Here is a 13,917-nt window from a genome sequence, read left to right as displayed (position 1 = left end):
AGGGGATGTCTTGTGGAAGTTTCCAGGAAAAAGTAAAGATGGCTGGGGCCAAGCCGAAGCTCCCCAGGGGTGCACAGACAGCTGGCTCATGACCTGTCCAAGTCCTAAATCTGCCACCCCTTGCTGTGTGACTTTGGGCTAGTGCTGACCCTCTCTGTGCCTCTGTGCCCTTATGCAAGAGCCTAGCATGGAAGGTGGCTGGGAAGAGAGAGCTAGGTGAAGGACCCGGGCCTGGCGTGTGCTAAGAGCTACAGGCCTGAGGTGGGCTGGGTAAGTTGTGTTCTCTGATCTATGGACCAGCAGGATGTGGCGTGGCGGGCAGCGGTGGGGAGGGTGGGGGAGGGAACCAGGTGCTGATCCAGGCCTTTCTTCAGCTTCTGAAAAGTTGGCTGGCATTAGGAGCTCTGACCCTGGTGACAGCTGGCTTTGGACACGGGCACTGTTCCATGAGGGTCCCCTCCCAACCCAGTGTCCAGGAATGCCCTTCTCTTCCTCCACGCTCACCCAATAGGCCAGCCCAGTGTTGCTAGGCAGAACACAGTGGGGACAGATCAGGTCCAGGGGACAGTGGATCACGCCTCCTTTTGAGCCCCTCCCCTACTACACAGCAGGTATTCAATGGCGCAGCCTCTCCACCCTCCCTGTCCTGTGAGCTGTGGGTCTCTATGCGCTGTGGGGTGACTCTCATGAAGCATGCGGTGTCCTCTTTGTGTCCACAGCACTCACCAGGCCCTGCTGGCCTGCAATTCCAGCCTCACCGCCCACTCCATACCCTACACCCACAGGTTCAGATCCACCTCCTGCCTCATGGCCTTGACACGGCTGGGCTTGCTGCTGGCAGTATGCCCTCTCACACAGACTCGGTCTCCTCTGGTCTGATTTGGGTCTACTTACCTACCAGACCTCAGCTTCTAGGACTTTTGACCTAGGCCAATCTAGGCCCTCCCTCTGCCCTCAAGAGTCCTTTCTGTATAGCTCCCTGAAGGCCTGTGGTTCCCAGGCTAGGCTCATGTGCAGTATGAAGAATCGAGTGTATGGGTAGATGAATGAAGAAGTGAATGAATGAATGAATGAATGAATGAATGAATGAATGAATGAGTCAATCAATGCCTCATCTCCTCCTTAGCCCTTCCCATGTCCCTTAGGATGTGTGGGCTGCCCCATTACAGATAGGAAACGAGCACAGGCCCTTGCTCCTCGCCCTGAGAAGGCCCCCAGCACTGAGGAAGACAGACCACATTCTGATAGGCGGTGGGTGAGCCTGCCTTGCCTCCCACCTGTCACTGTAAGGGATACTCCTCAAGTCACATCTCTTCCTGTGCCTGGGGTTCCTGAGGCTGGTTCCCCTCCTCCAAACAGCTGGTTGCCAGGAGGCCTGAGGCAGAGGCTTGCCATACCGAAAAGGGCGAGAGTCATCTCAGCCAGACCCTCCATTTACCCGGAGCAGGATGGCGGGGCGGGGGTGGGGGGCGGCCTCAAACATCTGGCAAGAGGCACACACGGAACTGTTGATGGGTGTAGAGTGGGGAGGCTCTTGAAGGGGGCAGGTGGAGCCGCCCTGGTTGGGCTCAGAACTTGGACCCTCTAAAGCCTGGTTGGCTGTGAGGTGGGGAGCAGATGCGGAGGGAAGGAAGGAAGGGAGCCTTAAATGGGGATAAACTCCTCTCTGGAAGGGGGGCTTAGGGAGGCGGGAAGCTGCATTCTTCCCCGGTTAGACGCCAGTGTACAGAGCCTTCTCCCCTCCCTCACCTGACACCAGCCCTGGAGCTGGGACCCTTTGCTGCAGATTCAGGTGGCTCCAAACCGGGGGCTTGGCACAACGAGCTAGCCATCCTCACCATGCCTCTGTTTACCTCTATTTTTTTTGTTTATTTTTAATCTAGAAGTTTCTAAAGCTTTGCCAATGTCCAGAGTGTCTGCAGGGCTCCTATTCTGAGGAGAAAAAAAAATGGATACTTATTTAGTGCCTACTGTGTGCAAAATACAGAGGTGGAATTAAAAGTCTGGGAGACGTCCAGACTGTGAAGCCGTTCACCAGCAAGCTTAGTAAAGGCGATGGGGCTTGAGGAAAGCCTAGCAGCGCCAGGGAGAGCTGAAGTGGCATCGGCGTGGTCATACCATACGTTCGTTAGGGGGCATGGAGCCTCTCAGGACTTAATCACTGCCTTCGGGAGCTGCGTGCAAATAGTTCTGCCTATGAGCTCAGAGCCGTTGCCAGCTGTGTCTGCTGCCCCGCCAGCTTCAGGCCCCTGTCTAGCCTTATTACCCTCCACAAGGTGGGTGGCAGGAGTGCCCTGTCACACACCAAGAAACAGATCAGTAAAGCAGCTTGCCCTGCCTCCCCAGCTAGTGCCAAGGCTTCCTTTCAAAACCACCTGTACTGACACAGAGCTGAGCCTGCACCCCAAATCCGATGAGTCCCTCTGTAGCTGGGACTCTGCAGCCTCAGCTCAGCTTGCAGTCTGCCACCCTCCGACTCTGGCACATCTCTCAGCCTCTTTGAGCTCCGGGTTGTAGATTTCATAAAAGGAGATCCGTGGCTCAGCCAGCTTCTGCATGGGTTTGGGAGATAGATGCCTACTGTGAGCCACACCCCCTGCCCCAAAAGACAAAGAGCTAAAGCAACAGGGTCTCAACGGGGTGACAGGGCTGGACTCGTATTAGCTGTCCTAGGGTATGAGGAGTTGGCCGACCCCCTCCCACTGCTGGCCACGCATCCTGGTTGCAACCGGTTGCCTCTCCTGCTGGTAGGTCACCTCTCCTGCCTCCTCCCCCACCCATAGTGCAGCCACCCCACTCTGGCTTGCACAGTAAGGAGACTCACCCTCATGCCTCCTACTGCCTCAGACAGATCAGAGGTACAAGCTTTGATCTACCTTCAAACTCACAGTGCCGTGTCCCAAGTTCCTGGTACATATTGTCCTAAAAACCAAAACTCAGGAAGCTGACATCAGGCTGACTGCTGGGAACAGCGCTGCACACTTGAATGACAACTGTCTACACAAGACTGTGGGGGCTATTGGGCCTTGGGTATACGTGTACACGCCTCTGGTATGTTTCTTGGGTTGTATATATGCTGAGCAGACATTCAGGCATATGTGTTGTCTTGATGTGTGTGTCTGAGCGTGCAGGGACCCATGTCCCCATGGCCTCACATCCTGGTTTCTGGAGTGTGGGCCCAGGTTTGACACTTCTTTCCTGGCCCTTTGTTCCCCCCACCCCCACGCATGGTCTCTGGCACAGACTGGGATGGTGAACCAAGGGATGTGGGGGAGATGCTGGGCTCTGTGCCAACACAGGTGGGTCCTGCTAACTGCCCCCTGTGTCCCCTGTTTATGGCTCCCATCCGGCCACAGCGATGCTACCCACAGGACTCTGAGACTCTGAAGGGCCTGGTGGAATTATTTATGCTAACACTAACATCACTACCACTAGCAGTGGGACCCGGGTTTAACCACTAGCTCATTACATGACTGGTTTAACGCCAATTCCTTCCAGGCCCTTCATCCATGGCCCTGGGACTTTGCCTGTCAGTTTTGTGTGACTCACTGTGGCATCTCATCAGGTGTTCATGGGATACAATGGCTGCTTCGGCAGCAAGGTAACATTGTCCTGAGCCACACAGGCAGATCTGATAATGGACATCCCAGTATCACCTGGGCATGGTGGTTCCAGTACAGGTAAGACTCTGGGCCTCCACCTGAGGCCACTTGGAACCCAAAACACATAGGAGAACTCCCTCCCCACAGCTTTTGGCTTCTCAGTGTGCTCCAGGGACTGGATCCAGCCAGTGACTGTCCTTGTGGCTCCTGTCTGCAGAGGAACAGGCCCCTTGCCCCTCACTTCACTCTTAAGACAGGATGCCAACAACATGAGCGCATGGCCCACGGTCTCTGCCCAAGCATCTGGACGGTTAGGGGAGCACCATTTTGGGGGTCTCTTGAGGGGCGAGAATCTGGAATGAAAGTTGCAAGTAGATGCCTCCCATCAAGGCTCTGATCCCAGCTGCGGGGTGGGGGAAGGTGGCCCGGGTTTGGGAGGCAGCACCTGCAAAGGTTCAGGGGAGCCATAGACCCTGGAGGCAGAAGTCTGTGCAACAGGTGATTCAGAGTGGTGAGGTAGAGCCAAGGCCCCAGTGGGGAGCAGGGCCTTGACCCCTAAGGTGGGCGAGTGGTCTGCTGCGTACAGTGGAACATGGACCATGCCTGCCTGGGAGCTGGGTTGTCAGGCTGAGGCCGAGAGCTAAAGGCTGGGACGCTGGCTGCAGCCTTATGCAAGGCCTTCATGCTATAGGCAGAGTCTTGGGGGCAGCACAGCAACCCTTGTTCCAGGGCCCAGCAGATTGAAGGTGGCTCTCCCAATCACTAGAGGTGTGGTTGGTTACAAAAGGTGTCAGAGAGCCAGAAAGTAGCCCCAGGCAGAGTGACTGGCCTGGAGGGTGTCATCCAGCCTGGCTGACCCTGACCCTCTAGGCCATCTGGACACCCTGCTCACACCCAACAGGCTGATGGTAGGACTGAAGACAGGCAGCAGGAAGCGCCAGAGGTGGCTGAGTGTCCAGGTCATGGGCCATTGGTGAGGCCTCCCAGTATGTCCCTCCTGTCCCTCTGTCCCTTGTTCACCATGCCCTTGCCCTGCTGAGCCCTGCTGATGGGAAAAACAGATCCACTCTTGGCGGTGGGGTCTCATCCGTCTCATCAAGGCCTGTTTCTCTTCACATGCCCTTCTTCCTCCCCTCCCAGCCTCGCCAAATTCGGTGTTTAAAAATAACCCTGAAATCTCAGAGCAGCAGTCCCCAGCTGACCCGTGGAGAGGGTGGGCCGCGGCGGTGCTGCGTGCTGACCGTGATCCTGGACCCTCCGCCAGGGAAGTCCCACATCACTCTAGGACTACTCAGAGGTTTTATTGTTGGCGGCAGAGCTACCATCTTAGGCAGCTGACTGGTTTTCAGAGTGCTGGAACACACAAGGATAAACCTCAGATGAGCAGGCGCCGTGCGCTCCCTGGGAGGCCTCCAGAGGCCTCGGCGCTGTTTTGGCTGTTTTGGCATTTGGAGGTAGATTGCTCTTTGCCTCCTGTCTGAGTGACTGTGTGAGATCAGGCAGGTCACTCCACCTCTCTGAGCCTTCATTTCCTCTTTGCTGAACTGGTCTGTGTGTCTTAGGTTGGTGTGAAAATTAGCTGAGGTGATGCGGTCCTGTGCAGAGCAGAGCATGCTCAGTGAAGACCCAGCCAGCATAAGGCAGGAATGGGGCGTGGGGATGGCATAGCCCTCAGAGGCATGGCAGAGGGGGAGATAAGCCCTCTTTCAGTCCCTGCCTCCTCTCCAGCGGAAGTCACTTTCTGCATGTCCCAGGTGGGTATATCTGACAATGTGATGTCCCCTCCCCACCAGGGCCTTCAATTCTGATTTACTTCTCTGAGGCCAGACCCAGGTGGGGGCCGAGTGCTCAGTTGGACCATGGAGCTGAAGACCATTAAGTCCATGAGATCATCTCAGGCTACCTCACAGTCAGACTCAGCCACATGGTCACTTAGCACGGGCAGGACCTGCTGGGCCCGCAGACGGAAGTGTACACAGCTGACCTGGCCCTGAGGGCAGCAGCATGCCATCCCGGAGAGGCCTGAGGATCTGAGGCTGGAACCCTGTAGGGCCAGGATTCCCTCAGGGCCTGGGAACCCTAAGCTAAGCCCCCTGCAGTCAGGTCCTAGCCCAGGGCCCTTCTGACCTGACAGAGGAACCCAGGAGTGAGCCCGGAAAAGTCCGGCTGTAGACACCAGGAACAGCCCGCACTGTGGACAGTGACTTGCTCCTCCGTGTACTCAGAGTCAAACCCAGGGGAGGTAGACTGAGCTCTGAGTCCATTTGAGGAGCCTAGCAGGGGAGTAAGTGAATTAACACATTGGTGTCAGGAGAGCATGGGGTTCCACAGGTCTAGGTTGGTGGGCAAGTGGGAATAAGGACAGACATCCCAGAGGGGGCAGTGCGTCTGTGACTTCAAGATGGCGGGACTCGGACTCACCCCAGCCTGAAGGACAACCTCAGCGTCTTTGCTGGGAGCGGAAGCTGAGAGGGTTGCGGTGGGTGCGCAGCAGCTCTTAGATTCAACCCCTCCCCTCAGTCCCTCCTTGATACAGAGACAGCAGTGGGGAGGCATCGCCCCACAGGCTAAAGATGGGGGATGGGCATCTGAACACCCAGCCAGCCTCCCCAGGATTCTCCATCTCCTCTGAGTCTGTAGTGTGAGACCACCCCCCTCCCAGGTGGTGTGGGCATCTCAGAGGTACTTTCTCCTCACAGTGCATTTTTCCATTTTTTTGGAGCTGACCCTGCGGGTTTCCATATGGAAATCCTCTCCTAAGTGCTCTCAAAAGCCTTAATCTCTGCTCTTCCTCCCAGCAGGGCCAGGGGCAGGAGGCCAAGCTCGGAGCAATTAAGCAGCTTACAGTTTAAGAGGGAATAGAAGGAGGGGGTACAGGCCCTTAGGGACTGTGCCACCACCAGGACATACAGTGCTCAACTTTTGTGACGTGTGTCTGATCATCGAGCTTTGCCCAAGGTCAGCACGTGTTCCTAGAGGTACCTATATATGGCCCCCAGGCTACTGGGAGAAGGGCTCTTCATGTTCATGCCTGACCTAGAAATAGTTAGCCAATTGCCAACCTCCAGATCACCCCAGTGGCCCTCAGCCAACCCTGACTCGATCCTTAGGGAGGTGGAGTACACTGTTCACTGGGTGCAGCCTGAGTTGGATCCCCTCTGCTCTCTGTGACCAGGTGGAGAGCACCTGAGGGCAGGGTGGCATCAAGTCAGCCACAGAAGCTGAGTAAGAGTTGGAAACAGTGTGGGCTGAGAGAGGGACACCCCTCTGTGGCCTGGGCATGGCCCTTCCCACTCTGAGTTATGTTTTTGACAGTATACTAGGGCATTGTCCCTGACTGTCCTTGGGATGCGAATCCTTGCTGTGGAGACATTAGCACCACGTGAAGGGGCAGAAACCTAACCTGAAGATGGCAGGGACGGGAGTATACAGCCTACCTATGTACCATGTGGACTGTGATCACCAAGTTCTAGGTGTCTGCTTCTGCAGATATGACAATTCTAGGCACTTTGCCCCAGATTACTCCACATTTGTATTTCTGTCTTGTCTCACCAAACACAACAGACAGCAAATTCTTTCATATCGGAGAGTGTTTCAGAGCCTTCTTCCTCTCATTTTTACAGTGGTGGGAACTGAACCCAGGGCCTTGCACATGCTAGTCAAAAACTCCCCCAGCTCGGTGCCTTCCTTTTTTAAGGCTGAGTAATATTCCACCATGTCTATTCATGGGTTTTGTTTATCTCCCCGTGCCTATGGAGTCTTAGGTTATTTGGGCTGCTGTAAATAAAGGTGTGGGTATGGGGATGTGAGTACACATTGGAGCCTCTGCTGTGTTCCGAGTCTCCCAGCACTGTGAGTGTTGTGGCTTCCACACTGGGACATACGCCATCGCTTCCTTCTCCACTGTTTGCTTCCTCTTTAATCGGCTGCTGTGTCTCCGGTGCCCAGAAGGGTGGCCTGGCCAGTGTCTGCTTACAGAAAGGTTAATGGAAGTCACCCTCGGAGACACAGCAGGGAGGCAAGGGTCTCAAGCCCTGAGGTGGCAGAGGTAGTAGACCTGTCGTCCCCCCTCCTCCTGGACACTTTGGATGGTGATTTTACCACCTGAGCCATCGGCATCCTTTGATTAAGTCTCATTTTGCTGTGAAAAGCAAAGGAGGTGACGGGGCTGCTGGGGGAAGGTCATTCATTCCAGAGAGGAAATTGGATGGAGGTGTTTCCATCCTCCATTCGCCCGCCCCGGCTCCCCGCACGCTCCTGCCTGCTGCTGCCTGTCTGCTTGTCCCTCCTCTGCCGGCAACAAAGCAAGTGTGGAGAGACAGTTGCCGTGACTCTCTGTGTCTTACACAGGCAGCGCCGGACAGGTCAATGCCAGCCGGATGATGACCAGTTGTGGCCAGCGGTCCCGGAACGTTCTCGCAGTATTCTCTCTGCTGTTTCCTGCAGGTAAAACCTCGGTGGGGCTCAGTGGCTAGCGGGAAGTGGGGGTCCCTTCCAGATCAGAGGTGCAGCTGGGGTTCTGCATGCCGACAGGACAGGGTACCTTAGTCTCCTGATGCTGGTTCCCATCCAGGGATGAGCTGTTGGACACTGGGGGCAATGGGGTTGCCAGGAGCCTGCGCTCACATTGTTCCTCTAGTTCTGTAAGTCAAAAGTAGATGATGCCGATCTACCTCTTGGATGGGTGAGAAACAGGCTGGAGAGCACAGCTAATAGAAGGGCCAGGATTCAGACTTAAGATGTTGGAGCCACACCCTCCCGATACCAGTCAGTCTCCGGACTGACACCACAGGCAGTCTTGGGCTCACAGAAACCAGACCCTTCTTGCCTCCAACCTAGACCTGAGCCAAGAACAGACAGCCCAGCTGGACAGCCAAGACCTAATCTGAGTCTGGCCCTACATAAAGCCTCTTGTGGCCCTGTCTGTCTGTGTCTCGCCCTCTCTCCTCCTCTGTCTCTGCGCCATTCTGTTTCTTTGTATATTTTCCACCCCTCTAGGTATCTCTCTTATGTGTCTCTGTTTCTTCCATATATCTCTCTAATGTCTCTCTTATTCGTGTGTCTCTGTCTCTTTCTGTCTGTTGTGTGGGGCTCTCTCTCTTCTCTCTGAACCTCCCCACACTGTGGCCAAGTCATGGCTTAGGACTGGTGGCTTCCTTCTCTCACACTTTGCTTGGGCTGAAGCTCAGAGCGAGATCGTGAAGGGGGTAGGGTGGGGGCAGGACTCTCAGGAGAGCAGAGTAGAGGCCAAGCTGAGACCAGAATCTGGGGCCATACCCACTCCAGCTCTTCCCCATGTGATGGAGGACCCCGGTTCTCACCTCCCCAGCTCTTCTCCTGTAATGGAGGCGGGGAGGAGGCTGGTCCTCATTAATCTGGGTGTAAAGAACCAGTCACTTCTTGTTACCACTGAGGTCAGGGACTCAGTGAAGGCAAGTGGGTGGAAGTCACACAACTGGAGAACAGCTGATTCCGGAACTGGGGTTCACCGTGCTTCACACAAGTGCTAGGATGCTAGAACCCAAAGAGCTGGAGGTAGTGAGCCTGCACTGAAAGTGTTCAAAGAGCTCCCTGGGGTCTCTACCACAGAGGTACTGATCCTTCTCCAACGAGGGGAGGAGTCCCAGGGGGTGGCTAAGAGCTTGGGGTACCATCCTCTACCAGGGTATTCACCCAGCAATCCTGGTCCCAGCCCGGGGCTCCTCTATCCCTGAGGAAGCTCCAAGGTCGTCTGGTCACTGGCAAATGGTTAAGGCCAGTGGCCAGAGCATCCAGGAATGGCTGTGGGGCTGCGAGCCGGCCCATCTCTCCTGTGTTGACAGTTACCTCCGCAAAGGCCTGACAGCCTTCTGCTGTATGCTGTGTCTCATGGCCAGGGGCTAGTCCCAGAGCCAACCGTGGTCTTTCAGCTGGCACTCTAGGTGTGTCCAGCATCCCCAGGTGCCCACACTGAGCACACAGAGCCACAGTAGAGCTTCAAATCATGCAAGAACCATGCCATGGTACTTGAGTGCTCTCCTCTGCCCCTCCCCGTGAATCACACTGCATGCAGTTGCTCTGGGGCAGAGGTCTCCAGCCCAAGTACACGGACATCCCCATGGCGGGGGCGTGTCAAAATAGATCGAAACCTGCTCCCTCCTGCCCCACCCGACGGGGACAAAGAGCTGAGTAGGGGGCAAAGAGCCTCCATTTTGATTAGCATGCTTGGCGAGCCAAGGCTCTGAGCCTCGCTTTTCTCTTCTGTGTGATGGGAGTAGACGGGACTCGGTGGCATGTCTCCTTAGGGCATCACACAGTAGCCTCCGTGTCCCTGGACAGGGCTCTTCTCAAGAACAAGAGTGGGCTGGAGCCTGGAGAGCCACTACCTTCCCACTCGTGACCGCAGAAGGAGAAACTACCCTTGTGGGAAGGGCCTTTGGAGCCAGCCTAGGCGCCAGCTCTCAGGGTGCCCACCCCCTGCCAGCTGGCCTGCTGAGGTCCCCTGTGGTGGCGCTGTGTGGGCTGCAATCTAATAACCTCTCAGCCAACAGTACTTCTCGTGGGAGCTCTAAGAAGCCAGGGCCTTTGTGCCTGGGAGATGCCTGCTCCAAGAAGCCCCTTTTCAGTGATACAAATTAGATACAGTGAGCCCTTCATGAAGATACTAATTAAGCCAGAGACAGCCGCTCCAGCTTTTCCATTGTTGCTTTGTTCGCATTTGGTCCTGTTTATCACTATCAGTTCATCCTGGTTTGCAGCAGAGGAGGTTGAATAGGGGCCTCTTTCTGTTGGCCAGGGAGGGACGATCTGGGGCCAGCAGAGCCCTGTATGTGTGGGATCCAGATAAGACCTTGCTCGGGTCTTGGGCAACAGCTTTTAGAATGCGAGGCACTGAGGAGCTGGCACTTTTAGTACAAGTAGACCCTAGGTCCTATAGCCCGATGTAGGCTGGCACGGAGGAGAGCATGGCTCACACCCAGCCTACTCTGGAGCAAGATGGAGGCGGGGTAGATTGCAGGAGCTGGGTCATTGCCACTGACCAGCTCCACCAAGTCTGTTAGGCCTCTGAGCCTCAGTTTCTCTACCTGTGAAGTGACATCACAAGCCTGCCTGTTAGGGTAGCCATGTAGATTAAGAGGGGAAGCCCTTGGTACACAGAATAGTGTCTAGTCACTAAGGGCTGAGATGAGGGGAGGGCTTCAAGGAGCACTCAGCCTGGGATACAGTAGTCAAACTGTTGTGACAGAGCTGAGGACCAGGGGTCGAGGAGGCTTTGGGGTGGAGATAAAGCTCTTCCTGGACCATGAAGAGGTCCTAGGGAAAGAAGGACTAGGCTGCCAGTCCCTTCTGCTGGGCACCTGTGGACTGCCAAGGGGACCCTGGTGAACCTGGTGTCTCTATATTCCAGTCCTGTCCGCACATTTCCGGGTCTGTGAGCCTTACACAGACCACAAAGGCCGCTACCACTTCGGTTTCCACTGCCCCCGGCTCTCAGACAACAAGACCTTCGTCCTGTGCTGTCACCATAACAACACGGTCTTCAAATACTGCTGCAACGAGACAGAGTTCCAGGCGGTCATGCAGGCAAACCTCACGGCCGGCCCCGAGGGCTACATGCACAAGTGAGTACCATCCCCCTTCCCAACTGCTCCAGCCACTGCCCACACCTGCCCTGGGGAGGTTGCCTTTGAGGACTTCAGGCAGCCTAGGTTCCTGGCCTGACTCTCTGAGCTTTGCTATTCCCACCTGAGAAATGGGTAGAGGGTGTCCACCAGGAAGTCCTGCTGCAGAAGTTGAGTGGGGTCAAGTCTGCAAAGCTTGGAATTTCCCAGAACTGTTTTTTGACTTCGTTTATCCAGTTCTTGTCCAATAGTATCGGTAATGGCTTTGCTGCAGAGAGTGATCCTTCGGAGGTAATCCATTGAGATTAGATCTCCAGAGGAATTTTACTGGCAGAGCAGCAGGGGGCTGTACCGAGTGGAGCATGATGGGTCAAGGTGGCACACACTCTGGACAGTGTTGACTATCCTTCACTGGGTTTGGGGTCTTTGTGTTTCTGGCTGTTAATGTGACTTTTGCCATTTTTTTTTCCTGTCACATTCTTGGTGTTTTTCTTATTTTTTTTTTTTAACAGGAACTCTATATATGAAGGAAATATGATACAAATATTTTCCAGGGTGCCCTTCACTTTGAGATGCTTTTTGTACATACTCAGTGGTTCTGTGATCACAGGACACCCATTTATTTTTTTCATGGCATCTAATGTTGGCCCTTATTGAGAAAGGCCTTTCCTTCTAAGATCATTGAAAAGGTCTCCTATGTCTTCTATACTGCGTTTCAGATTTTGCCTCCCAGTCTCTGATCTGTTGTCTGGGTCAGGTTTATTCTAATGTAACTTTTCCGACAAGAGCTGGATTTTATTCTCTCTTCCACACACAGAGCGTCTTGCTTTCTTTTTGCATTATTGCGATGTAATACCCTGACTAAAGTGACCCAACAGAGAAAGGGCTTACGTTGTCTCACAGTTCCTGGGGACACAGTCCATTGTGGCAGGGAAGACATGGTAGCAGGCAGGGGAAGCATGGCAGAAAGCAAAGAAAGCTGGCTGGTCACAGTGTACCTGAGAAGCGGGAGGTGAAGAGGAAGTGGGCCCAGGTTATAATAAAGACTCAAGGCTGAATCCTGGAGACTCACTTCTTCTATCAAGTGTCCTAACCTGTCCTAAAGGTCAGTTCCACCAGCTGGGGACCAAGTGAGTCTTGACCAAGGTCAAGCCTGTGAGACTGAGAGGAACATATCACCTTCAGAGTCCAACAAGACCCAGCTGAACTGTCTGCCTTTTTTTTTTTTTTTTTTTTTTTTTTTTTTTTTGACAGAGTTTCTCTGTGTAGCTTTGGAGTCTGTCCTGGAACTCACTCTGTAGACCAAGCTGGCCTTGAACTCACAGAGATCCACCTGCCTCTCTGCCTCTGTCTCCTGAGTGCTGGGATTAAAGGGTGTGCCACCACAGCCCGGCCTGTCTGCCTTCTTTCTGTCTGCCGGTGTGACTTTCAAACTCACCCTATGCTATGATGAGCTGCACACAGGTCCCAGGGCGGAGAGTCGTGGCTTCATGACTTTCACGGTACATGTCATATGCTGGTGTAACATGTGTGAGTTGCTGACTTCTGGTCTGTCTTCATGTTTCTGTGGTTTAATTATCCTGGGCTTGTTAACACCTGAGTTTATGGGAGTCTCCTGCTCCCACTCCCCCATCACAACAAAACCAAAAATCTTATTGGTATCTTCTACTGCCGTTCCTGAGTTACAGCTTCATAGAAGAAAAAAGTTCTGTGACATTGTTTCTTCTCTTTCTTTCTTTTCTTCCCCCTGTGTTTACTGTTTCTACTCAAGAACACACAGCTTCACTGGTTGGTAGCGGCGCATACCTTAAATGCCAGGACTCCTGAAGCAGAGGCAGGCAGATCTCTGAGTTTGAGGCCAGTCTGGTCTACAGAGTGAGCTCCAGGATAGCCAGGGCTACACAGAGAAACCTTGTCTTGAAGAAAAAAAAAAGGGGGGGGGATATAGCTTCTTTGCCCACTGACTCAGATTTTCTAGGCAAGTGTTTCATCACTGAGCTAAGCCCAGCCCTTCAAATTTTCTTTCGCGATGCTTTTGATTTTCCTCGTAGCGAAGTCATGCATGCTGTCCGCATTTGTTTCTGCTTGTTCTTTTCATGTTGCTGTCAGAAATAGCGTCCTTCCCTTTCCTCTTCTGACTGTAGATGATAAAAATTAGTGATCTTTATTTATGAATTTCCCCCTCAGTTTTCGTAACACTTTTTCAATTGATTCTCTCCTGTTTCCAATTATGCCACTTGGAAGCAATCACTCTGTATCCCTTCTTCCTTGCTTTCAATGCAGGAGCTCCCAGGATAGCCCCAGAACCTGCATGCGGTCTTCTAGACCTGGGGTCACTGAATGGCTTTGATGCCAGGCTTACGTTCACATTTTCTGGCCTCAGTCCTTCCTTCCTTCCTTCCTTCCTTCCTTCCTTCCTTCCTTCCTTCCTTCCTTCCTTCCTTCCTCCCTCCCTCCCTCCCTCCCTCTCTCCCTCCCTCCTTCCCTCCCTTCTTCCCTTTCTCTTTTCTCCTCTCTCTCTCTCTGTCTCTCTCTCTCTCTGTCTCTCTCTCTCTCTCTGTCTCTCTCTCTTCTCTCTCTCTTTCTTTCTTTCTTTCTTTCTTTCTTTCTTTCTTTCTTTCTTTCTTTCTTTCTTTCTTTCTTTCTTTCTGCATAGACAAGTGTCTCTAAAACAGGTTCAGGCATTCTTATCTTCCTTGACATTACAGGAAGCT

At 53.7% G+C, this 13,917-nt stretch overlaps 1 protein-coding gene across 2 annotated transcripts in view; it reads left to right on the top strand.

The window, feature by feature from the left end:
* Shisal1 (shisa like 1) overlaps positions 1-13,917 on the top strand; it is a 65,115-nt gene that overhangs the window by 15,386 nt on the left and 35,812 nt on the right. For both annotated transcript variants that reach the window (XM_057792225.1, XM_057792226.1), the window contains exons 2-3: positions 7,953-8,048; positions 10,990-11,203. In XM_057792225.1, coding sequence (XP_057648208.1) covers positions 7,982-8,048; positions 10,990-11,203 — 281 coding nt within the window. In that variant the 5' untranslated portion in view covers positions 7,953-7,981. The remainder of the gene's footprint in view (positions 1-7,952; positions 8,049-10,989; positions 11,204-13,917) is intronic.

The sequence above is a fragment of the Chionomys nivalis genome, chromosome 17 (genome assembly GCF_950005125.1).
Source record: "Chionomys nivalis chromosome 17, mChiNiv1.1, whole genome shotgun sequence".
NCBI lineage: Eukaryota > Metazoa > Chordata > Mammalia > Rodentia > Cricetidae > Chionomys > Chionomys nivalis.
The sequence above is the reverse complement of the archived record's forward strand: the minus strand, read 5'-3'. Positions and strand labels throughout refer to the sequence as shown.